This window comes from Dicentrarchus labrax, unplaced genomic scaffold, assembly GCF_905237075.1.
Source record: "Dicentrarchus labrax unplaced genomic scaffold, dlabrax2021, whole genome shotgun sequence".
Lineage (NCBI taxonomy): Eukaryota > Metazoa > Chordata > Actinopteri > Moronidae > Dicentrarchus > Dicentrarchus labrax.
The window spans coordinates 21,520,627-21,546,005 of record NW_026136718.1 but is presented as its reverse complement, the minus strand read 5'-3'; the positions used below and the strand labels follow the sequence as shown (position 1 = coordinate 21,546,005).

The window sequence follows — 25,379 nt, the reverse complement described above, 5'->3', positions numbered from 1 at the left end:
ATGTTTAACTTCACTGGGCTGTGTAGACTGTAGGTCACTGCTGTACCTGTAAAGACAAGCATAAAACACAGTGTTGGTTTTGACAGTTAAGGTATAAATACTGACCTAACATTATGTGATAGAGAGAGCTTAATAGCGTTAGCAGTATTTACCTGAGGAAAACGTCACAGAAAGCTGTAATCCTGATTGTTGATGTTGTTCATTTCTCTGTGATTTCAGGTCAGACTCCCGCTCTAACTTGTCAGGTTGTGAAGTTTTTGGTTTAGAAGCAGTTATTGAATTAATATTGACGGTAAAAATGAAGCTAAACTCAGTAGCAGTGAGGAGCTACCTGCCAAAACACCGGCAACGCTGAGGCAGAAGTGAGGGCCGGAGCTGCGGCTGCGTCACGGCGCTGACCAATCAGAGCGGACTGGGCTTCTCTGAGGGGAGGGGGGGCAGAGGACAGAGGCTGTAAACAGGTAAACAGGTGCTTCAGCTATGGGCAGTATGAGAAAAATAATGTGTTTTCCGCAACCTTAAAACATCTAAACCTATTTATGAAAAAAAGGGCATAATATGTCTTCTTTAATTCAACAGGACGTTTCCTTGTAACAGTATTTCTACACTGTAGCTGCTACTTACATCAATTAAAGATCTGAGGACTTCATACACCTTTGAAGTACACGCGCGCACGCGCACAGGCAGACATGTCCAGAGTCACACAGCCTGTTTACCATTGACAGTGTTTAACAGACTCTGATCCTCTTTTATATTCTGAGCTCCGTGTGGTCGTGATTGCGCTGCTAACAGTGTGAAATAAATAAACCAACAAATGGAGACACTATACAATGTACTGGGCTTGGAGTGGATGGACGGCAGCAGCATTTTGATATTTCTGTGTGTGTTTCTGTTGTTGACTGATTTTATGAAGCACAGAGCACCGAAGAACTTTCCTCCTGGACCGTGGTCTCTTCCTTTGATTGGAGACCTTCATCGCATCGATCCCAGCAGAATGCACCTACAGTTCACAGAGGTATTTGAAATAATTAAATAAATACATCTGGATAAAGACGAATCATACAAAGAGAAAGCAACATTTAAGAGCTGCTATGCAACAACGTTGATTATATCTCAGTCCCTGTTTGCTCATTGTGGTGCCAAGAAATGTTCCCTCATGCATCAGTTATCTTTAATATCTTCCTAAAGGAACAATAAGTCACTAACCAGACTCTGAACCAGTTCATTGAGACATATGACATTATGAAAAGAAAAACGAAAAATAGTTAGAAGTTAGAGTTAACTGCATACAGTATGTAGTCCCTCATGCATTGGCCTCAACATTTAGTGATAGCCTAAGGATTAATGCTGTATTTATTTATCTACAGTCCAAAAGGCTGCTGAGTGTACTCTGTCTCTGGTCAGAGGTATTAGAGGGCCAATTGTTATGGGACATTTAATAATCAAAGAGGTTACAGAAGTCAATGTCAAAGAAAGCAGTAAAATCCAGATAATTAAGCTGTGACCCACAGGTACATGTTTGTTTGTTTTTTGTTGAGATCTGAGTACATCAGCTCAGTGTTGAACCAAAACATCAATCTGCTTCCTGTGTTCAGTTTGCAGAGAAATATGGGAAGATTTTCAGCCTTCGTCTCTTTGGTGGAAGGATTGTGGTCATTAATGGATACAAGCTTGTGAGAGAGGCCCTGGTCGAGAAAGGAGAGGACTTCACAGATCGCCCCGTCATACCGCTTTTTGAAGCATTCGCTAAGAATAAAGGTAGTGTTGTATTTTGTTTAAAAAGCCAAATAATTCAGTTAAGGTAGTTGTATCAGACTGACACCATATTAGTGTTTAGCTAGTTGTGAGTTTTTTATATCTTACTACTTATATTTCTAGTTACTTCTGGTCTAATGCTGATTTGTGTTTCCAAAAGGTCTGGTTATGTCAAATGGCAATCTATGGAAGCAGCAGAGGAGATTTGCTCTTCATACACTCCGAAACTTTGGTGTTGGCAAGAAGACTCTGGAGCCATCCATCCAGCAGGAGTGCCAATATCTCACTGAGGCTTTCGCCCTTCAGCAAGGCACAAAACTGATCTTATTTTTCTACAAGCAACATAATCAGCTCATGCTTTATCTCATCAAGCTATATAGCCATATGCTTTATTACCTCAACACATTTATCTTTATTACCTGTTCATTACACGAACCTGTGATTTCCCTTTACCCTGCATTTTGCTCCAACTTCGCAACACAGAAGCATGCACCAGCATCATGGAGCTTTGGACCATGCACCTTAGACCACGTGCATGTCACTCTGTTTCCCTGCTTCATTGGGGACAGCTGCTGTTTGCTTCATTTTGGCAGTGGCAGGAACTCTGTACATATATCTTTTATAACAACATGTCTGTCATCCTTAATCATAGTCACACTTAATCAGCATATCACAGTACTTCTGCCTGCGGATCATCACACATTTTATGTTTTAATTTCATGTGTATTAATTTTGTTTTATAGGCAAACCTTTTGATGACCTGTCACTGATCAACAATGCTGTGTCCAATGTCGTCTGCTGCCTGGTGTTTGGGCATCGTTTTGAGTACACTGATGAGAAGTTCCAGCGTATTCTTCAGCATTTCAATGAGTTAGTGCTCTTACAGGGAAGTTTGTTGGCACAGGTGAGCTTCCTTTATAAACAAGATGCTGCACGCAGTAATCTTATTTAACATTAGGATTTTGACTACATTCATGTGTATCAGGTAGAGGTGGAGACAGTTTGGACTTCATTAAAGTGGACTTCTGTCACATATCAAAGAGTCCTCTCTTTTACCACCTAGTGTTGAGAAAAAACCTTTAACCAGACAGATATGATCACTAACTGTTGTATTGTGACATTTTGACCTGTCAAAAACAATACCAGCACCCTGACCTTGAATCAGCTTAATGGAATTCAGCCATCATTATTTTGATTATTTACAGCTGTGATTTTCCCACTGTGACGTGTTTTGCTCTGTTTAGGGTTGGGCAATATGGATACCATCCTCTATCACAGTACATGTAATTTTATATAACAATATTTATTTATTGTAATTTAGTCTGTTTTATAAAAAACCCAATGAAGGCAAAAAATGAAATCTGTAACCTCGACCTGCAGTGTTTCCCCTATTATAGTACAGAACACCCGCCAGAAATATCTATTTCTTTTAAATGCCAAAAATAACAACAAATATCTAATCTTTCAGAATCCTTTTGCATTTATGGATCTGTGCAGTGCTGTTTTGAAAGATGAGTCAACCTCTGTCTGGTTGCCTGGGAAAGTGCCACTGCAATCAGGGTCCCTTGAAATTACTGTAGAGCTGGAGCTTATTAACACACAAGCGATTATAATTATTGATGCATTACTGTGTTCATCACTTTAATGTTGTAGATCTTAAAGGTGGAGCTCTTTTTAATGACTTAATATACTTCTTGAAAGCTTGTGAACTTTGCCTTGATGATCACTAAATTTAAGAATTTAAACACAGACGAATCTTAAGTTTTGGTTGGGCAAACAGATCTCAGGAAAAGGCTTAAAGGAGATTGTCAATATGTCATCCTGCTCGCCTTTTTGTGCGTACCACCAGGCCTGAAAAAATTCAAGGGGAAACACTGACCTGTGTCTGTATTCAAGTTGTCAACTATTTTCTGAGTCTCAGATGATCTGGTACTTACCTCTGTAGGCTTATAACTCATTCCCCTGGCTGGTTAAGTGGCTGCCTGGACCTCACCACAGGATATTCGCTCTGGTACAAAAGATAATTGACTTTGTAGAAATCAAGATCAAAGAACACAGAGAAAGTCTTGACCCCTCCTCACCAAGAGACTACATCGACTGCTTCCTCACAGAGATGGGAGAGGTGAGTGTTTCTGTTTGTATTGTGTTTGTTGTCTTTGCGAATTTCCAATGAAATATGTCAACTGATAGCAAAAACTGTCTTTTGTGTTTTTGATAGAAGGAGGACAAAGATTCTGGTTTTGATTTGAAGAATTTGTGTTTGTGCACTCTGGACCTGTTTGGTGCTGGAACTGAAACCACTACCACAACTTTACACTGGGGACTTCTCTATATGATCTACTACCCTCACATACAAGGTGTGTTTGTGCTTATGAGTACTATCTGTCCCACCCTATACTTTATTTCAAAGTGACTTTATTGTTTCAGGGGTCTCTCACAGGTCAGGTCTGTATTGGGAGAGTAAGTGTGTCACACATCATTTCCCCCTCAGTCATCCACGCAGTTCACAGACTCACATTGTTTCCTGTTTTTACTGTGCAGAGGGAGTCCAGGCTGAGATAGATACTGTCATTGGTTCATCCAGACAGCCCTCTACGACTGACAGAGAAAACATGCCCTATACTAATGCAGTCATCCATGAAATCCAGAGAATGGCCAACATCATTCCCCTAAATGTGGCTCACATGACAAGCAAGGACACCACGCTTGATAAGTACACAATCCCAAAGGTATGCTGCACATGTTTTGTTTTCTAAGTTGGATTTTCATTCAGGGAGCTGATTCAGAATAGTGCTCCCAATATGACTTATCAGCTCATATCAGTTTGGCCTTGGTAGCTCACCTGGTAGAGCTGGTGCCCCCATGTGCCAAAGCTGAGTCCTGGCTGCTGCGGGGGACTAGTCTGAGCTGTGTATTTTTACATTGCTTTTCTGATCTACTCAAAGCACTTCACGACTTTTGGCACATTCACCCATTCACACACTGATGGCAGAGGCTGCATGCAAAGTTCCTACCTGCTCACTGCTCATCACTTAATATCCAAAGCTCACGATGATACTAAGCCCACCCACACACAAAGACTCGACGGAGCAATTTTAGGTCCTGTGTCTTGCCCAAGGACTTGGAGAGCCGAATGGACACAATGTGACACCACTAAATACTGATGTGGCTAACTGTACAAGAGTATTATCTTACCAGTTTTGCTTTTGTTAATTAAAACAAAATCAGAAGTAAAAAAGTGAATCTGTTTGATTGACTGTTTTCTGCATTTCCTCAGGGCACCATGATCCTGCCCACACTAGACTCGGTTCTACATGATGAGTCGATGTGGGAAACTCCACACTCCTTCAACCCTCAACATTTTCTGGACCAGGACGGCACATTTAGGAAGAGGGAGGCCTTCTTTCCTTTTTCAGCAGGTTAGTCAGTGGTTACAGTTATTATGTAAGTTGTTTAAACCAAAGGCTTCACAGAAGAAAATGACAAAAGATACATATCATTGCTTGCCAGCAGTTGTTTGCTGGGAGGGGGCCAGGGTCTCTGTCCTACTGTATTCTTTAATATATTTCAGACTCGGACCTGCAGGAGTATGATAAGGTTTAAGTGGATCCCTTAACTCACCTGTTGTATTGTGTATCCTCAGGTAAACGTGTGTGTCTCGGGGAGCAGCTGGCCAGGACAGAGTTATTCCTCTTCTTTACCTCCCTCCTTCAGAGGTTTTCTTTCTCAGCAGCGGCTGGAGAGCAGCCCAGTCTGGAGTTCAAGTTAGGAGCTACTCGCTGCCCCCAACCTTACCGCCTCTGTGCTGTACTACGATAAACCACCAAACTGAACCACAGTGAATCACTGTGTTACACTACATTTATCTAATAATACAGGAAGAATGTCTGCTGTATTGTACTTTTCTTATATTCTTATAATTTGGAGGTTTTTTTCTTAATTTATTCTTTTCTTATTAATGTAATCTACTCAATTCAATATGCAATAAAATCCTTGAAAAATTCCATTTTTTAAAGAAATTATTTGGAACAATATTCCTACTTTCCTTTGCACTGCAAATTGGATTTCTCAGATTAGCTGAAACTTGATGTGTGTGTAAATAAGTGATACAGAGATGTAGTTTGTGCTTCTCATTCAGATCGCGGTGTGTTCAGGTTCACACTGTGGTTTCAGTCAGAGGTTCAGTAGGTGAGAATAAAACTAAAATTAGAAAAAAAGCTTTTGTCTCTGTACTGTTTTGGTCCATAAACTCAAGAAGTGCTTGAAACATTCATGATAACGGTGTTTCAAAAAGCTCTCTGTAAAATCAGTTTGCTCCTACAGACAGTATGGTGGTGCCTTTCACATTATCTGGATGACTCAGCAGAAAAGAAAGGCCCAAACAAGGAAATGTTATGTAACAGTTCTGCTGATTTATTGGTTGTATCCAACTGTTATCTACAATCTATAGTTATAATCCAATGATTTAATATACCGTAAATGATTGTGAAATGGGTCATTGTACATATTATCCATGTAGGTATATTGCATATTGTATTAGTCACATTTTTTAATTCTTGTAACAGAGTATTTCTACACTGTGACATTGATACTTTTACATACATGAAAGATATGAGAACTTCATACACCTCGAAAGGACACACACACACAAACATTAGCGTGCTTTTATTTTGATGGTTTGACAAGGAAGTCAAGACACAGCCTGTTTACCATTGACAGTGTTTAACAGACTCTGATCCTCTTTTATATTCTGAGCTCCGTGCGGTCGTGATTGCGCTGCTAACAGTGTGAAATAAATAAACCAACAAATGGAGACACTATACAATGTACTGGGCTTGGAGTGGATGGACGGAAGCAGCATTTTGATATTTCTGTGTGTGTTTCTGTTGTTGACTGATTTTATGAAGCACAGAGCACCGAAGAACTTTCCTCCTGGACCGTGGTCTCTTCCTTTGATTGGAGACCTTCATCGCATCGATCCCAGCAGAATGCACCTACAGTTCACAGAGGTATTTGAAATAATTAAATAAATACAATATATTTGAGCTGTGACCCACAGGTACATGTTTGTTTGTTTTTTGTTGAGATCTGAGTACATCAGCTCAGTGTTGAACCAAAACATCAGTCTGCTTCCTGTGTTCAGTTTGCAGAGAAATATGGGAAGATTTTCAGCCTTCGTCTCTTTGGTGGAAGGATTGTGGTCATTAATGGATACAAGCTTGTGAGAGAGGCCCTGGTCGAGAAAGGAGAGGACTTCACAGATCGCCCCGTCATACCTCTTTTTGAAGCATTAGTTGAGAATAAAGGTAGTGTATTTTGTTTAAAAAGCCAAATAATTCAGTTAGGGTAGTAAATTCATACTCCATATTAGGGTTAGGGTTAACACCATATTAGTGTTTAGCTAGTTGTGAGTTTTTATATCCATTTCCAATTACTTCTGGTCTAATGCTCTTTTGTGTTTCCAAAGGTCTGGTGGGATCCAATGGCAATCTTTGGAAGCAGCAGAGGAGATTTGCTCTTCATACACTCCGAAACTTTGGTGTTGGCAAGAAGACTCTGGAGCCATCCATCCAGCAGGAGTGCCAATATCTCACTGAGGCTTTCGCCCTTCAGCAAGGCACAAAACTGATCTTATTTTTCGACATTCAACATAATCAGCTCATCAAGCTAAGTTTAAGATAAGATGTACCTTTATTGATCCCCTTAGGAGAAATTCAAAATTGACAGAGCAGCATAGGGGAATGTAGTGCAAAAAGAGTACAAAAGTGATTGTACAACCAGATATCGCAAAATAAAATATGACAGAAAATATAAGACTATAAAAGACTATAGACTAAGACTAAGACTATATATAAATGAAAGTGTTTACACTTTGCAATATGCAAGTAAAAATAGTGTGTAAATATTTGAGTGATTTAGCAATAAAAAAAGCTATAAAGCAGTATGCTTTTTTACCTCAACACATTTATCTTTATTACCTGTTCATTACATGAACCTTGGATTTCCCTTTGCTCTTTACTTTTCTCCAACTTTGCAACACTCTGTATAGATATATTTTATAACACCATGTCTGTCATCCTTAATCATAGTCACACTTAATCAGCATATCACAGTACTTGTGCCTGCGGCTCATCACACATTTTATGTTTTAACTTTGTGATTTTTATATTTCATAAAGTTTCTTTGTGTCTCATGTGTATTTTATTTTATTTTATAGGCAAACCTTTTAATACCCAGTCACTTATCAACAATGCTGTGTCGAACATCGTCTGCTGCTTGGTGTTTGGGCATCGTTTTGAGTACACTGATGAGCAGTTCCAGCAAATTCTTCGGGACTTTAGTGAGTTAGTGTACTTGGAGGGAAGTTTCTGGGCACAGGTGAGCTTCCTTTATAAACAAGATGTTGCACGCAGTGATCTTATTTAACATCAGGATTTATCCAACCAGATGTTTTTTGACAAATCCAGCAAAAATGAATTTGTTTTGTCATGGCCTTGCCTGTTCAACTTTTGTTTAATTCTCAGATCATCTGATAAATGTCTTCATACTCTGTAGGCTTACAACATATTCCCCTGGCTGATGAAGTGGCTGCCTGGACCTCACCAGAGGATATTCATATTGACACAAAAGATAATTGACTTTGTAGAAATCAAGATCAAAGAACACAGAGAAGGTCTTGACCCCTCCTCACCAAGAGACTACATCGACTGCTTCCTCACAGAGATGGGAGAGGTGAGTGTTTCTGTTTGTATTGTGTTTGCTGTCTTTGCATTTTCCAATGAAATATGTCAACTGATAGCAAAAACTGTCTTTTGTGTTTTTGATAGAAGGAGGACAAAGATTCTGGTTTTGATTTAAAGAATTTGTGTATATGCACTCTGGACCTGTTTGGTGCTGGAACTGAAACCACTACCACAACTTTACACTGGGGACTTCTCTATATGATCTACTACCCTCACATACAAGGTGTGTTTGTGCTTATGAGTACTATCTGTCCCACCATATACTTTATTTCAAAGTGACTTTATTGTTTCAGGGGTCTCTCACAGGTCAGGCCTGTCATGGGAGAGTAAGTGCGTCACACATAATTTTCCCCTCATTCATCCAGACTCACATTGTTTCCTGTTTTCACTTTGCAGAGAGAGTCCAGGCTGAGATAGATACTGTCATTGGTTCATCCAGACAGCCCTCTATGACTGACAGAGAGAACATGCCCTATACTAATGCAGTCGTCCATGAAATCCAGAGAATGGCCAACATCATCCCCCTAAATTTGGCCCACATGGCAAGCAAGGACATCACTCTCGACAAGTACACAATCCCAAAGGTAGTGTGGACTTTCTGGCAACACATCTTTTGAACGCAGTGTTTTTTGTTTGTATTTTATTATTAGGATCAACTGCTCTTTCCAAGATAGAGAATTAACTTTGAAATTTACCTTGTAGACTGTTTGTTTTTGTTATATTAGAGAAGCACCATAATTATCAGGACAGATGAATTATCCGCCAATAATTCAAGCCAGGGTTATCCTTGTAACTAAACTTTAGCTTGGTATCTCACTATGGGAGATGTGGCCCACTCAAGAATTGCATGCTCCGAAGCCCGTAACACCACCACAAGCCCTCCCCATGGGCTAGCACACAGTTAACATGAACCCACACTCAGGACTGAGTGCGCTAGTGAAGGCACTCTTACATCTAGTAGGTAAAACCGAATAAAGGTGTGTGGAGATGCCCAACTAGCAGCAGCACAAATGTCAGTCACCGAAATGCCCCTGAATAAGGCCCATTAGGTGACCATTCCTCTGGTGAAATGAGTTTGCAGTCTCTCAGGGGGCTGAAGCCCATGACTCTCATAAGCCAGGACTATAGCCTCCACAACCCCAGTGTGACAGGTGCTGACAAGTCAGCCTTTCCTCTGTGAGGAGGGGCCCAAGATACAAAAAGCTGGTTACTCTTCCTAAATCCCTTAGTCCTGTCCACATAGATGCGTAAGGCTCTGACAGGGCAAAGTGAACTAAGCCGCCTCTCACTCTCCCCTGCAAAAGGTGGTGGGTGAAAGGCAAGCACTTCCAGCATCGGGTAGCTGTAAGCAGACTCAATAACCTTGGGCACAAAAGTCGGGTTAGGGCACAACATCACTTTCCCATAGTCAAGGGAAAATTGCAAACAAGAAACAATGCATGTAATTCACTTATCCATTTAGATGACTATAGTGCCAGCAACAGGATAGTTTTGAGAGAGAGCAGCTTCAAGTCAGCTGACTCTAATGGCTCGAAAGGAAGCCCCCAGAGTGCCTCTAAAACAGTTGGCAAGTCCCATTAAGGATCTAAAGGTTTACAAGCTGGCCTCAAGCGACGAGCTCCCTTCATAAACCTCCTCCTTATGCTGTCCAATCGGTGCATTCCCAAATCCCACATGGCAGGCTGAGATTGCAGCCAAATAAACTTTAATGGTGGAGAATGCTTTACCATTGTCAAGTAAATCCTGCAGGAAGCATAACACCCCCGAAACAGAACTCTGAAATAAAATGATGGCTCTAGCCTCACACCATCTCTCGAACACGCCCCACTTTCCGTCATACAATGACCGCGTAGACAGCGCCCTTGCACTTTGAATAGTCTCAGTCACCCTCAAAGTGAAACCCACCTCATTTAAATTCACCCTTTCACGTGCCAAGCCCAGAGTCAGATGTTTGGGTTGTGGGTGAAAAATCTGCCTGTGCGCCTGTGAGACCAAGTCTCTGCGTAACGGCTGGCTGTGAAGGAGCCGCACCAGCTCTGCCATCCACCATCTGCTAGGCCAGTACAGAGCTATCAGAATAAAAGACAGACAGCCGCTGCTCATTCACTCTGATCAGTACCGGAGCAATTCATCCTTCCTCCAGCATAAGCTTGCTGGTGGAGACCTGACGAGAAGGTAGGATTTTGCCATTATACAAACCCTCTTCTTCTTGCAACTCAGGCCAGTCAATAGCGAACCCGGCCGCCGCTCGCACCAACAGAGCTGTTGGGCCGCAAAGTCTGAGACGGGGGGGAGAATGGCATCTTCGTCATCTTCATCATTCTCATCACCGAGGACGACGGCATGGTGCAGCATTGCTCACAGGACTCGGAGTCCACAAGCGATGCCTGAGCATGCTTCACCCACATACAGACAATGCAGAGGGAATGGGGATCTCTCCCCAAGACGGTAAACCCACATGCAGCCGTCCAGCAAGGGCAGAACTCAACGTCCTTAACCTTGCCGCCACCAGCGGTCCCCTTAGAGAATATGGTGGTTGCCATAGCTAATCCACAGCGTTAAGGGCTTTAGCTAGCAGTAAAAATGGACCTTATCACCTCAACATGCTAGCTTGATCCAAAACAAGCTCAGGATGGAAGCCCACCCCAACACACAGCAATCCTCTTGACAAAAGAAATAAACTCAAAATATCCTCACCCCAGATATCCACCCTCGGTGACTACATTGACGGCTGAATCGGAGAGCAGTTAAATGAATATCCAGTAGCCATGATGCTGAGGAGCTCAAATTCACGGGGAAGAAAGCGAGAATGCCATTTGGTAGCACAAGGGGCATTAATAAAGGGGGACGGGCAGGCCCGTGAATCTGAAGATGATTGGTCTATCTCATGACAGATGTGGTGTTATTGGAGCTTCCACGATTGATCATGCCAGGAGCCGCTTCCCATATTGAGATACAGAGTGAGGTTTGAAAGAGAACTGTTGTTTGTTGTTGTTGTTGTTGTTATGTTAATAGTGATGTCAGTTAGATTTAGTTAGAACAGAGCTGGTGAATAATCCTAATTTCTATGTTTGATTGACTGGTATCATTAACGGTGTTTCCTCAGGGCACCATGATCCTGCCCACATTGGACTCGGTTCTACATGATGAGTCGATGTGGGAAACTCCACACTCCTTCAACCCTCAACATTTTCTGGACCAGGACGGCACATTTAGGAAGAGGGAGGCCTTCTTTCCTTTTTCAGCAGGTTAGTCAGTGGTTACAGTTATTATGTAAGTTGTTTAAACCAAAGGCTTCACAGAAGAAAATGACAAAAGATACATATCATTGCTTGCCAGCAGTTGTTTGCTGGGAGGGGCCAGGGTCCCTGTCCTACTGTATTCTTTAATATATTTCAGACTCGGACCTGCAGGAGTATGATAAGGTTTAAGTGGATCCCTTAACTCACCTGTTGTATTGTGTATCCTCAGGTAAACGTGTGTGTCTCGGGGAGCAGCTGGCCAGGACAGAGTTATTCCTCTTCTTTACCTCCCTCCTTCAGAGGTTTTCTTTCTCAGCAGCGGCTGGAGAGCAGCCCAGTCTGGAGTTCAAGTTAGGAGCTACTCGCTGCCCCCAACCTTACCGCCTCTGTGCTGTACTACGATAAACCACCAAACTGAACCACAGTGAATCACTGTGTTACACTACATTTATCTTATAATCAGTCCCTCCAGAAAAACGTTTTTTTGTGATCGTTGCGGGCCAAAATCCTTGATTAAGCGGCACGTTTTGTTAAAAAATATGCGGCAATTTATGCAATTTTATGTGATGAAATTGCGGGTTTGCAGCTTTTCGATGGCGTTCACGTCGCGTAATTACGTCACTTCATAACGTCACTTCATAACGTTCCCATGGCAACAGGGGAAAATGGTTGCTCTTGTGTGAAGTAAACGCAATAAGATATATGTGACTTTTTTGCAACGAAAATGCGGGGATTATGAAATCATGCAAGCCCTGCATATTTTGCGCGGAAATCTGCAATTTATGCGGCGAAATTGCGGCGCATTTGAAAAAAATGTGGCCCCCGCATAAATACTTTGACTGATTATGCATTGAATTATGCTTTCGCATTATCGCGTTTTTCTGGAGGGACTGTATTATAATACGGGAAGAATATCTGCTGTATTGTTCTTTTCCTATATTTTGAGTTGTAAAGTATATAGTATAGTCTGGTTATAAAGTGTGAGGAAGTTTCTTCTCAATCAATAGGGCTTTTTCAATAAACCATTTTATATTAATAATGTTATCTTGAATATACTATTAAATTCTTAAAACAATAGAAAATGTATAGACATGTATTTATTTACAATTTACAATGATACATTTTAACAAGACATGAAATATTCACATTGATATAAAACCACTCTTCCCCTCCCTAAGGAAAAACAAACAAAAACAAACTCTGGTCAGATCGGAGCTGCTTGATGGTTTCCAAGACATCATGGGGGGTGCCACCTTTACCCTGGTCGGACACTGCTCCGTTTCAGTTAGGATTGAGACTAGTTGAATTGTTCATCTTGCTGAAAGTGTGCAGAGCTTTTCTTTCCAAAGCCCTTTATTATATTTTCCATAAAATACTTATTAATTATAATGTGACTTGACTAGACTTTGATCTTTTAAAGAAGAAAATGTTTAAATACAGGTGTTGGTTTATAGTTTACATTTTTATGATCTTATATATAATTTTGAAAGCTAGCAACTGAAGAAAAGACAAAATGGCTCCATTGTGCAAAACATGAATAAAAAAACAAAACAACAACAACAACATTTTCTGGATGAATTAATGTCACAAAAAATTAAGGTTGTTCTAAAGGCAAAATGTGGTCCCACCCATGTGCAACCTACCTAATAAAGTGGCCGAATTCTGTTACATTACACGTAAAACAGTTGCAGTTTAACTTAAATTGAACTTTTCACATTTTGTATGAAGACATGTCAATTCTAAAAATTTGCAAACCTCAAGCCTGAGGTCTCTTTTATCTTTATATGAACATACACCCACTCTAAATTCTGGGTTTTCCCAGTAAAGCTTTTGAAGTTAGAGATGGAAAATAACCAGTGAAAGGAAATCGCTCTAACTAGGGTATCGTCAGAAAGTCTCTGCTTTCCTCCAACAAAGTCGACACTCTGGCACTCTGAGGGACTATAAACATAAGCAACCAGCTAAATGAGAAAAGAAATGGGTTGATTTTTTTATGTGAAGTGGCCTCATACATACGTGTAAGTTTGTTTTACCAACCTAACTACTTAACAGGCAAAACATGTTTATATAGTCAGTTCAGTGAACAGTGAATTATACTTGAATGCTTTTGATGAATCACCTGTGCTTGCTTGGTTGTTGACTGGATCAGCACATTTAGTTACTGTAAAAAAAAAAAAAAAAAACCCTCATAAATGTCAAGACCAATGGAAACAAAAAAATGAGGTTGTTGTGAAGTTATGGTCAGCAAGTTTGTCTAAGTAAAAATTGATGTCGCAGTATGTTACATGTTCATGAGCCTATCTGCTAAGAGCAGCATGTTTAATGAGAGCAGGTGACATCTAAACTCAACTGAACCTTTGTGGTGATGAAAAACAGGCAACTTAAATAGGGCACCAAAGTACTGAAGCTAATGTTCAAAGTTTCTGCAAATACCACTAAAGTAGGTCAGTGGCCTCTTTAAGTTGTTTCATTCGCGCAACAGAGATCACTTCAGTCAGATACATCTCTCAAAGTAAGTCATCTGAGGAAGATGTAACTATGGCTAAAAACTTGTTGGATTGTGTCTCGATAAGAAAACCTTAAAGGGATTAGAAAGGCACGCAGGCGGCATGAAATTATGGTGAGCTTTATCTAAACATATCTACTAACGTAACTTGGTGGTTTTTGGTTGTCTTTGATAAAGAAGAAAATGTTAAAAAACAAAAACGTAATAACTACTGGATTGAAAACAAGTATTTTCTTTCAAGATCAAATGATCAGATTTGACGCAATGAATCTAATCTCAGTTCATTTCAATTGTAACGCAGTGACAGAAATGTCTTTTCTCTTATCTGCCATGGCGCATGTGTCACAGCAACTATGACTGGAGCTACTTGCTTCTGTAAATGTTATCAGCTACGAAAGTTCAACAAAATTATGTTCCATCATCATGTTAGCCAGCAAATCTCCTGACACAGTTGGCTGAGGTACATACTGAAGATAACTTTATGTACGGAAATTCCCATTAAGTGAATCTTTAGAAAGAAATGTTTGCTGATTTATAATAAGAATAACTTTTGTCCACAGCTACCAAGTCATGCTGAGTGGGTTCTAAGAGATTAAAAAAGATGAGCTGAGATGAATCTCCACTCAACCATTTGGAGACTCATTATAATATTTCTAAGTTTTTCCATAAAGCGTAAGTATTATTATCTATCTATTTATCTATCTATCTATCTATCTATCTATCTATCTATCTATCTATCTATCTATCTATCTATCTATCTATCTATCTATCTATCTATCTATCTATGTACTGTATCACAGTTTGGTTTGTGTTGCCAAGCTCTAAACTATTTTTGCGTATAAAATTCAAATATTCATGGAAAGACAAACATTTTTGTCTCAAACCTTTCTTGGCACGTGTTATTACAAAGCCAGCAATGGATATTGACAATAACAATTGGAGGAGAGGGGATAGTTTTCTATGTATCTAGACTTCTATGTAAACCTGTCGTCGTTTTTTCTGGACAGGCTGCCCTCTGCTCCCTGCTGACTGCCAAAGCTTCAATAACCATGGCTACCTGACAGTAGAACCAGCTCCACTCTTCCTCATAGGCTCAAACCTGACAGTGTACTGCCACCTCAAAGAATGTGAGAGGTAGGAATGGTAAAAATATGATGAATATAATATGATACAATATGACATGAACATGAATATATATATGAAGACACAGGTCTTCTGTGCCTATATTTATGTCTAAAGTTTGGAAATAGGTTAAAAATGTTACTCTGTGAACTGTTTTGTTCAAATGCTGTTATATTACTGTCTTCCAGGTCCGAAATATACCTGGAGCTGAACGGTGAGACCATGGCTCCTGGGAAGAAAGTAAACTGCACCATGACGATTTTCAGTTTGTTCAATGTCCGGACACCACAATCTATAATGTACTGCAAGTTCCAGAGTGGTGATGATGTCAGTGGACTGGACCTACAAGGCGGTCGTATGTACAGTTGGCTCTGATGTCTACAGTAACATAAAATTAGGATTGCATGAATTAAAAAGACAAAGGCAATATTGTCTGAAGATCATTTTTGTCCAAACATAAATATAATACAACTTTAAAACTTACCTCATTGCTACAGATTTGATTAGTATGGTCTTAGGTGGCTGCTAAAATGATTGCTAAGGTGTTTAGGGCAGTTGCTAGGGTGTTCCTAGGAGGCTGTTAAGGGGTTGCTACTTGGTAAGCGAAGCTGTTACTGGTGTTACTAGGTAGCTGCTAGGGTGTTCTGGGTGACTACTAAGCAGTTATTCGAAATGGTAGGTGGTTTTGAGGTGTTAGCTATGAAGTTTCTGCATGGTAGCCGGGCCATTTCTGCAAGTTTGATGTTGTCACAGAGCAGTATCATCAGTCTGAGGTTCACTGAGATAGACAGAGAGCTGGCCCTGCATTTGTGGCTTTTGCTGTGGAATCACTGAAACAACTGTAGTTGCAACTTTGGTATTACCTATATTTTAGCACTGGGATGGGCATGGGGGGATATATACATGAACATGTTCAAAAAGTCAGAAAAAGCATAAAACAGAGCTAACAAAAAGGTCCAAGCGGTGTGACCTCTTTAATGTTTGAAAGACCTTTCTGTCTTTTCTTTTTTTGAACAAGCAGTAGAATTTATTTTAGCTACCATTGTTTTCGCTGGGAAAAAGCAATAGCACATTTTTTTGTCAGTGAGCAGTAATGTGCCACAAAACATAGGAAAGACATAGTGTTTTCTTTTCTTAGCAGGCATACAAAAAATGTATTATTTTTCAATACTGTTTTCTTTCTCCTCTCTCTCTTAAAGTCCCTCCAGATAAACCTAAAAATATTATCTGTGAAACGTCAAGGAGCTCAGATTTTATAAACTGCTCTTGGGAAAGAGGAAAGGAAACACACCTCCCTACTGTCTACAACATTTCAATCTACAGGTATGGTGTTATTCTTAGGTCAAATTAAGCTGTTGCTTTGTATTCTCTCTTATTTATAACACATGTTCTATTATTAGAGAAAATGGAACCCAGATACTGCTAGATCCAATCCAAGATGCTAAAGAAATCACCATACCACGAGCAATGATGGATGAAAACACTAAATACCAGTTAAATATCACGGCTTACAACCACTTTGGAGTCTCAGAGTCTGATCCAGTCATCCTCTGTGTAAAAGATATAGGTAAGTTCCCTTATCTGTTATCTTTATAAATGACTGTGCGTCTACATAAACATACTTTTTTTATATGTATATATATTTAAAAAATCCGAATTGAAGTATTTTCATGAGAAATGAGTCATCCTGTGAATATTCATGTTTAGATGGTTGTTCTAGTTGACTAATATGACAAGTTTGCTATCAGCAAACTGTGTCGCTGTTTCATTGAACTTTTTCAAGTTTTAACATCCGTTGTTATTTTGTTATTTGGCTGCTGCGCTCTACTTCCATGGTTTTTTGTATTGCAGTGATACCAGAGACCCCTAATATTATGCAGATAAAGTTTGTGAGTAACTCCACAGCAGCCACATTGCAATGGAAAACCACCGAATACTCAGAAGGTCTCAGACCCTACGTCAGGCTCCGCACACATCACGGCTCCTGGGTAAAGTGATGTTATGATAGCTTTGTGGGTATTTGCAGTTTAACCAGGTGTGCAAGTGACCTAATCTCTCGATGTCTTTTAGAAATCGGGAGAGGGAACAGAGCTCAGTGAGGGTCTGATACAAGTGGACGGCCTGAAGCCTCTGACTGAATATGAGTTCCAGATGAGAACATGTAGGTCAACATCAGGACTGACACATACCAGCTTCATGCCCAGGTCATCCACCAGCAAAAGGTTGTTCTGCAGCAAATGGAGCCCATCTGTGAGGGGGGAAAGCCCTGGGAAAGGCAAGCTCACAGTTTTTATTTATTATGTAACAGAGAAGGCAATCTGATTGAGATAATGAGAGAGTTTGTCGTCACTCACAGCTTGTGGTTATGCTTACTGTTAGGTCCATCTCAGCAGTTGCATGTGTGGAGGATATTAGGCAGCCAGGGGACCAATGGGGAGCAGATGGTGACGGTTTTGTGGAAGGTAATGTGTCAAAGCTATTCATTAGATATTGATACTTCCCATTTTGTGACACAAAGCTACAGCAAATGCAAAAAATGTATTATTCTCATAAGATTCATACGGAAAGCTTGCACTCCTCGTTAGGGCTGTACTGAAAAGCTTCATCCATAACGTTGATATTCAAATTCTGTCAACAACAGCATTGTGTAACAAAATGTTTTGTTTCAATCCATATTTGCTGGCGTTTAACCTTACACAAAAAACATTTTCACTGCACGTCAAAGAACAGTTTGCCCAACCGAATTTGGCTCTAACATTATAGTAAATTAAGTTGTTACCAAAAAAAGAGATCTGCATTTGATCATTGTTTTACGCCCTTACTTGATTAACCTGCTGTGTGGATGTATTTCAGTTGACGAAACTGACTGACTGATAAGTTATATTCACCAAAGAAAGTTGATTTAATAAATAAAAAAGAGATCACTTAATCCAATGGATTACTGAATACAAACTGAGGATCTTGTTCAAGGGTTTTTTGTTATGGTGATGACATCATAAAATATGATAACAGACATTTGAAGCCTCATTCAAAAACCTCAGACATTTGCGACAGCCCTACTACTCATTGATTGCAGGAACAGTTTGGTGCTGAGATTTATTTTTTTTACCACTTTAATGTCTGTATGGTAAAACTAACTTTCTCTTGGACTGCGCCCAGCCAAGAAATAGTCACAGAAACCTCCTCATTTTTACACTTACACTGAAAAATAAGAGATATTCCATATTTATTAGTGAGCTTTAGAGGTACTGGTAGGTGCATTTTGTTACCTTGAACTGAGTGAGGCTAGCTGTGTCCCCTGGTCCCAGTCTTTTTGCTAAGCTAAGCTAAGCTAACCATCTGGGTAAATTCAACCTTTCACCTAACTCCTGGCAAGACAGCAAATAACCATATTTCCCAAACTGTCAAAATATAATAATTTTGAGAAGTAAACCTTAAATTATGCATGGACTTCTTCCCCAGCCTCCATCTCCAGAGGATCACAGTGGCGAGGTGCAACAGTACCAGACCTTTCTGGGTAATAAACAGCATGTGACCTGTAGTGCTGCTTTGAGCCACTGTTTGGTTAAGGTACCAGCAGAGGTCCAGGCACTAAGCATCAGTGCTGTCACCTTGTATGGGGCATCTCCACCAGCGGCTGTGCCACTCAAATACTCAGGTACACAAAAATTACACACAGATGACAAAGCGTAGCAAAACATGTTTAAATTGTAAAGAAGAAAAGAAGAAGAAAGTCCAGTAAATTGTAATTCTTTCTTGGTGTCCAACTGTTTAGGCGATTTTGAACCTGTTTTGAGAGAGTTGGCTCCTGCAGCTAATGGCAGTGCTGTGTTGGTCTCCTGGTCGTGGCCGGGAAGCAAACACTTGTCAACACCTGGAGGAGAACTGCTGCACTATGTGTTAGAAAGGACGAGTGTATCTGTGGCAGAGTTGCACTGGCAAAAACTACCTAAAGATCAAAACAACACATCCATCACAGGTACAGAACCATTTTATTTACCATTTAACACATACCATTCAGGCACAAAGATCTTGTCGGCGTGCACACACACACATACACACACACACACACACACACACACACACACACAGAGAGAGAGAGAGAGAGAGAGAGAGAGAGAGAGAGAAAAGAAAAACGACTAAACATTTGGAAGTGAAGACACAAGGGCTTCAACTGAGGGTCAAACAATGACCTCTTATGGGCAGTTACAGAATTACACAAGTTTTTTTTATTTCAATAACTGTTAAGGATTTCCAATTAAAATGATTATCTTAATGCAGCTGAAGAGAAAGTTTATTAGCAGAAAGTTTAATGTTTGTGAAATACAAGGGAGCTCATGGTGAGAGTGTTTCTGTATTGTTTCAGGTCTGACTGCAGGCGTGAGGTACAATATCTCTCTGTATGCTGTGACCACCAGAGGTGTTAGTGCTCCATCATCCGGTCTGGTCTACTCCAAAGAACAAAGTAAGATTCATGGATTCCACATGTCCCAAAAAAACAGTTTCTTCTTGCAATTTTCAACAATTGAGTTCATAATGTGGTAGATGTTGCATACCTATATGAGGGATTCAGACGATACATGGTATACAGCATAATTCTCTCTCTGTCTCATTTTATGTGTTTCAGAGCCAGTGTCTGGTCCCAACTTATCAGTCCTGGTCCATGAGGCCAGACGAATCCTGATCCAGTGGGAAGAACTTCCTGTAAATCACCAGAGAGGCTTCATCACAAACTACACCATCTACCTCCAGATGTTGGACTCAGGCAACAAGGAACTCAGCAGTGAGCGTTCACATATGCGAATATAGCTGAAACAATTCATTAGTCCATCAATATAAAATTAATCAGGAGCTATTTTGATCATAATTTTTTTGAAAGTTATTTTTTATAGCAGAAATTATGATCAATTGTTCAAGGTTTTAAATTTGCAAGAACTGGCTACTTTTTATTTATTTATTATTTTTTTATTTTAAACCATTTTCTTTACCTGAAACATGGATAGGCTGTTCTAAATTCATAATATAGAACCTTTTCTGCTCCTCCCTAAATTTCTTAATACAATTTTTCAATGATGGGCGCTCACATCATTGAAAAATTGTCAACAAAATCCCATCCATTGTCAGACAGAGACAGATATTTTGAAACCTATTTGCCTGGCAGGATACCACTGGGGTTAAGTGAGAAAATATGTTTTTTCAAACATATTCTTTGTCAAATAGAATTACACTTTGGTTTGATCTGAAGGTTTGGAGGAAACACAACGCGCTTCCTGTTCTTGTACATCAAGAGGACTCTTTACGGTGCTCATGTAACCATGTTTTATGTGTGTGTGTGTGTGTGTGTACTTTACCTTGTTCAGGCTAAGGCTTATGTGTATGCACACGTGTGGGAAATTATATATGCAGTAGTATGCATATATGGTGTTTCAGCACAAAACACTGTTACATAATGGAAAGTGTGCAACCAGCATTCGAGTGATACTCCCCTCCCACAAGCCTTCAGTGCATCAGCAGGGTTTTTTACCGTTCACTTCCAGTAATGTGGTGAGAGAACGTTAAACTGATGGTTGCTTGTTTTATATTTTTATATTAAAATCTTAGCCTATTGAAACAGCCAAATAGTCAGCAATGACAATATAGCCAGCGGACAGATGTCTGATTAAGAAAAGACATCACCAATAACATTTGTTAGTTTTGTCTCAGAAACCCTGACTTGGAGTTATATTGTTATATAAACCTCTTGTTGTGTCAAACCTGTCTGTCTGAATATGTATTTCACAAAGTTCTCAACGTATAACTGAGGGTTGCAGGTGTTCACTGAGAAAACTGATGTTTTATAGACTGGTTGTCATCATTTTCACAGTGTCTTCAGTGAATCATAGAGTTTTCTAGAACTAGCTTTGACCACAAACAGGAAGCCATGTGGCTATGTGACACATGCAACCATAAGGTTGTTACTAACTAGCCTGCTTCATATGCTATTTCTGAAGCTTCAGTGTAAAGGCACCTGAGAGCTTACTTTTTCTTCTTCCTTAGGTGACAACTTGTGTGTACACTGGATGCTTTCTTTAAGTCTTTTCATCTGAAGTTTCTGTGTTGAATATGTATATGTTTTTCTCATTCAGTTACATCCCAAAACATAACTGATTGTCAGAAACAGGTTGTAGTCTAGAGGTAGCAATTGCACCACTGGCAAAAACATACAAATGAACCTTGATCGATGTACTCTTTGGCTCTCCTGCAAACTGAAGCATGTGGAAAGTTAAACTCAGGTCTGGCTGTGGCTCAGAGGAAGAGCGGGTCGTCCATTAATCAGAAGGTTGTTGGTTTGATCCCTGGCTCCTCCTGCCAAATGTCGAAATATCCTTGAGCAAGATACTGAACCCCAAATTGCTCCCAATCCCGTGTATCGGTGTGTGATTGTGTATGAATGAGTTAGTTTCCATTTGATGGGCTTTGCCAACACTGAGTGAAAGGTTGAATGTGGCATGTAGTGTAAAAGCTCTTTGAGTGGTCGGAAGACTAGAAAGGATAGCGCTTTTCTAGTCTTTTACCATTTTACCAAAACAATCAGAAGGTCGATTTAGAAGCTGTTCTCTAGCTTTAGATCATATCATACAATCTTTGGCAAACTGAAATGCCCAGTTAGCATAATATTGTTTTTCAGAGCACTTGATGGACTTGATTGAAAGTTCATTCTTGACCTTAGGAACAGTATTTGATGTTATGTTATGTTGTTTCCAAAGCTAAGAATTTACTTCCCATCTCAACATTAGTGATTGATAGGGCAGAAATTCTACATTACTGAATTTTGCCTGACTGTAGCAACTGAATTAAGTCAGTTAGTTAATAATTGCTTATTTTAAAGCTTAAATAACTAGAATAACCAGTTGTGCTGCCTTAACAAAGAAAACCATGACTGCTTCCCCCCAGTGAAGGTGTCTGGCTTTGGGCCCAGACAGAAGTGGCTGGACTGTCCTGATGGAGCTCTGGCTCTGCAGCTGACCGCATCCACCTCAGCAGGAGAAGGGCCGCGGGGCACCCGGATCTATTTTCAGCTTGCAACCCCTGCAGGTCAGTCTCATGCTGCCATCCCATGCCTCCATTCCAAACACAGACATCAGCATTTTCCATGAAAGCATTTGCCTGCAACCGTAATTCACCTCCATTTAAAATTCAAGGCAAGGAAGCTTAAAGTGGGAAGATTAAAGAGAGAGAACGTTGTTACACATTATATGTTATTTTAACTCTCTTGACAGCTACTCTACTAAACTATTGTGTCTTCCCCTCCTTGTCTCCTCCAGCTGGCCTGGTGCTTGGGATTGTTTTCTTCATTACCGTCTTTCTAGCAATCATAGCCAACCTGATGTGCTGGAGCTGTGTGAGGAGAAGGTATTATTAAACATGATTTGTGCTTAGATATCTTTGGTTCCTGGAAAATAACAGTCACCATAACAGACACCAGACATAATCTAACAACAGTGAAAGTAGAAGATGCACATCTCTTTCTCCATCTCCATGCAACTGATTTTGAATGTACGTATGGGTTTTGTTTTACTAGTAACCAGGATGGATGCCACTGTGGCTCATTCAATGAAATACCACACGACAGATATGAGCACATGAACAAGAAACCACACAATTCACATTAAAAGAAACCTAACCCCTGTAGCAAAAAACATTCCACATGTGGTCAAAGCAACTCAGTCTGATATGTGGTTTTAGCTACTGATTGTGGGCTTCATACAACATGGCCTTCTAATAGTGAAACACGGTAGTAGAAAAACAATGTTTTTGTTGTATTCTTCTAAATTCTATAGATTTTGCATCACAACTGCATCTGATGATAAACTATCATTATCAATACTGGGGGGAAAAAACTTCTCAGCCTTTTAAAACCTAATTGTCTTTTTCTACTTCAGAATCAAACAGAAATGTATCTCCTGGGGACCAGCCTGGTTTGATGAACACCTACCAAAACCAGGAAACAGTATCGCCATCAGACTACTGGAGGTAATACAAGCATGCTACTGAAGCTAACTGTGTTTACATACATTCTTCCCTCTTGTTGTGTGAACTGCTGTCACCACAAAAACCAAAACAGCAACAACTAGCAACTGCAGCACCTGCACCTACACCAACAGTACATGCATGTTTCAAAGATATTTCTTAAAAGAGAGAAATCAGCTACCATTTTAATACAATTTTGAAAAATGCCAAAACCAATGTAGTTTCTAGAGGTTTACCAGTCAGCACTAGAGTAGGAAATGATGTCAGTTGTTACTTCCTGCTTTCACTCTGCTGTAAGTGAATCACTAACTACACACTAATCAAATCTAACTATGGTTTGGCTCTTCAGCAGGATGAAACTGAACCGCCGTTATCGTCCAACTACAGTGACCCTCCATTGTCCCCCGTCAGTCTCATCTCCCAGGAGGAGAGGGACAACGTGTATCCCAACGTCCATGTCGAAATATCCCAGGTTGGATCAGGACAACCCACAGTGGAGACACATTTGCTGATGTCAGATGCTGGGACAATGCTTGCTGACAGCCAACTGGAAGACGTCAGTTACAAACCCCAGATTGCCACACTGGCTGCACAAGAACAGGATTGGATGCAGACAGAAGAAGAGGAGAGGGACGTACCAACACATGAGGAGGAAGACGAGTGTTCAAATGTATTTGGAGGATTACTTGGAGGCTTTCTTTCCAGTGTGGAGGTGGATTTCTCTGATACACCTCTGGGGCTGACTCTCAGATCTGTTAGCAGCCCTTTGTGGCCTACAACTCCTGAAACAACAAGTGTCTTGAATGGAGGCTTCTTTCTTGGGAGGAAGGGGACTAAGAACGATGTGGAAGCGGACTGTCCCACTCTGGATTTACAACAGGGTGAAATAATGACTCCTGACACAGAAGACGCAACTCAGGATACAGTTGAGACAACACTGACTGATGGTTACTTCCCTCAGGTAGCTGTTGTCAGCAGCACTACACTTTGTGACACGCAGAGGTAGCAGGGACGATGGGTATCAATCTGCATTACTAAACTGATTTTCAAAAAAGCATTATTCAAGTTTACCACTCGACCTCAGTGACTTTGTGTAATCAGAGAAAACATTGCTTCATGTGAACTATACTCAGCTCTGTTAAAAACCAAGTTAATAAATGAAGTTTCACTTCTAATACGTGTGTAGCAATTCCTTACTATAGTTATGTAGGCACTACGTTTTATAAAGACATGATTAATAAAGTTAAATAAATCACTACTGATGCTTTGAAGGTCCAGTGTGTAACATTTAGGAGGATCTATTGGCAGAAATCAATATGTATGAATATAATATGTATGTATAATTACCTGAATATCGGCATCTTTGTGATACCTTAGAATGAGCCCTTTTTATCTACAGACACAGCAGGTCGCCTTCCATGGAGTCCGCTATGTTGAACCGCCATGTTTCTACAGTAGGCCAGAAGGGACAAACCAAACATGGGCTCTAGATAGGGGGCAATCATGTTTTTTGCATGTTTTGGGTCCACCGTAGTTTCTCCTTTGCACTTGGAAAGGGAGGCTGAAGCAAGCTAAATCCTACACACTGGTCCTTTAAAGATCTGTAATTCATACAGAGAGAGTTTGGGTTGTCAGGTTGTTGTCAGGTCATTTGTATTAATCCACCTGCAGTAGAATGGCCTCCTATCAGCTGGTCAACCCACCACTTTGGTCCTGACTGAATTATCTCAACAACTATTTGATGGATTGCCATGAAACTTTGTTTTCAGGTATTCATCTTACTCAGAAGACGAACCCTGCTGGCTTTGATGATCCCCTATTTTTCCATTTAGCACCACCAGCATTTTAAAGTTTTCCCACACCCAGTGAAATATCTCAACATGTACTGGATGGATTAGCACACAATGTGGTGCAGACATTCATGGTTCCCAGAGATGTATCCTAATGATCTAATGATCTCCCCATTTATACATTTGTGGTTTTAAATAAAATATCTCATCC

The 25,379-nt window shown here is 40.3% G+C and overlaps 3 protein-coding genes across 7 annotated transcripts; all 3 read left to right on the top strand.

Annotated features, from left to right (window-relative positions):
- Positions 1-317: 317 nt before the first annotated feature.
- On the top strand, positions 318-12,725 carry LOC127350544 (cytochrome P450 2J2-like). 3 transcript variants are annotated; one of them, XM_051377264.1, is made up of 10 exons: positions 318-461; positions 6,668-6,764; positions 6,899-7,061; positions 7,223-7,372; positions 7,973-8,133; positions 8,311-8,487; positions 8,583-8,721; positions 8,895-9,082; positions 11,605-11,746; positions 11,970-12,725. In XM_051377264.1, the coding sequence occupies exons 2-10, from the start codon at positions 6,744-6,746 to the stop codon at positions 12,143-12,145; spliced, it is 1,317 nt and encodes a 438-aa protein (XP_051233224.1). In that variant the 5' UTR covers positions 318-461; positions 6,668-6,743; the 3' UTR covers positions 12,146-12,725. The 3 variants fall into 3 exon arrangements, with proteins under 3 accessions (XP_051233224.1, XP_051233223.1, XP_051233222.1); XM_051377263.1 differs by having other exon boundaries at positions 6,663-6,764; XM_051377262.1 differs by lacking the exon at positions 318-461 and having other exon boundaries at positions 6,466-6,764.
- LOC127350543 (cytochrome P450 2J2-like) lies at positions 543-5,759 on the top strand. Its single transcript, XM_051377261.1, has 9 exons — positions 543-1,015; positions 1,596-1,758; positions 1,916-2,065; positions 2,499-2,659; positions 3,701-3,877; positions 3,974-4,112; positions 4,297-4,484; positions 5,033-5,174; positions 5,399-5,759. Exons 1-9 carry the CDS (start codon positions 815-817, stop codon positions 5,572-5,574), a joined length of 1,497 nt encoding a protein of 498 aa, XP_051233221.1. The 5' UTR covers positions 543-814; the 3' UTR covers positions 5,575-5,759.
- An 874-nt stretch (positions 12,726-13,599) lies between the features above and the next one.
- Positions 13,600-24,553, top strand: il23r (interleukin 23 receptor). Of its 3 annotated transcripts, none has more exons than XM_051377255.1 (17): positions 13,600-13,758; positions 14,807-14,918; positions 15,254-15,380; positions 15,557-15,723; positions 16,568-16,691; positions 16,769-16,935; positions 17,220-17,356; positions 17,439-17,643; positions 17,748-17,830; positions 18,831-19,026; positions 19,144-19,347; positions 19,735-19,833; positions 19,996-20,151; positions 22,302-22,442; positions 22,673-22,760; positions 23,291-23,381; positions 23,728-24,553. In XM_051377255.1, the coding sequence occupies exons 2-17, from the start codon at positions 14,858-14,860 to the stop codon at positions 24,382-24,384; spliced, it is 2,703 nt and encodes a 900-aa protein (XP_051233215.1). In that variant the 5' UTR covers positions 13,600-13,758; positions 14,807-14,857; the 3' UTR covers positions 24,385-24,553. The 3 variants fall into 3 exon arrangements, with proteins under 3 accessions (XP_051233215.1, XP_051233214.1, XP_051233216.1); XM_051377254.1 differs by lacking the exon at positions 13,600-13,758 and adding an exon at positions 13,844-14,360; XM_051377256.1 differs by lacking the exon at positions 13,600-13,758 and adding an exon at positions 14,229-14,252.
- Positions 24,554-25,379: the final 826 nt, after the last annotated feature.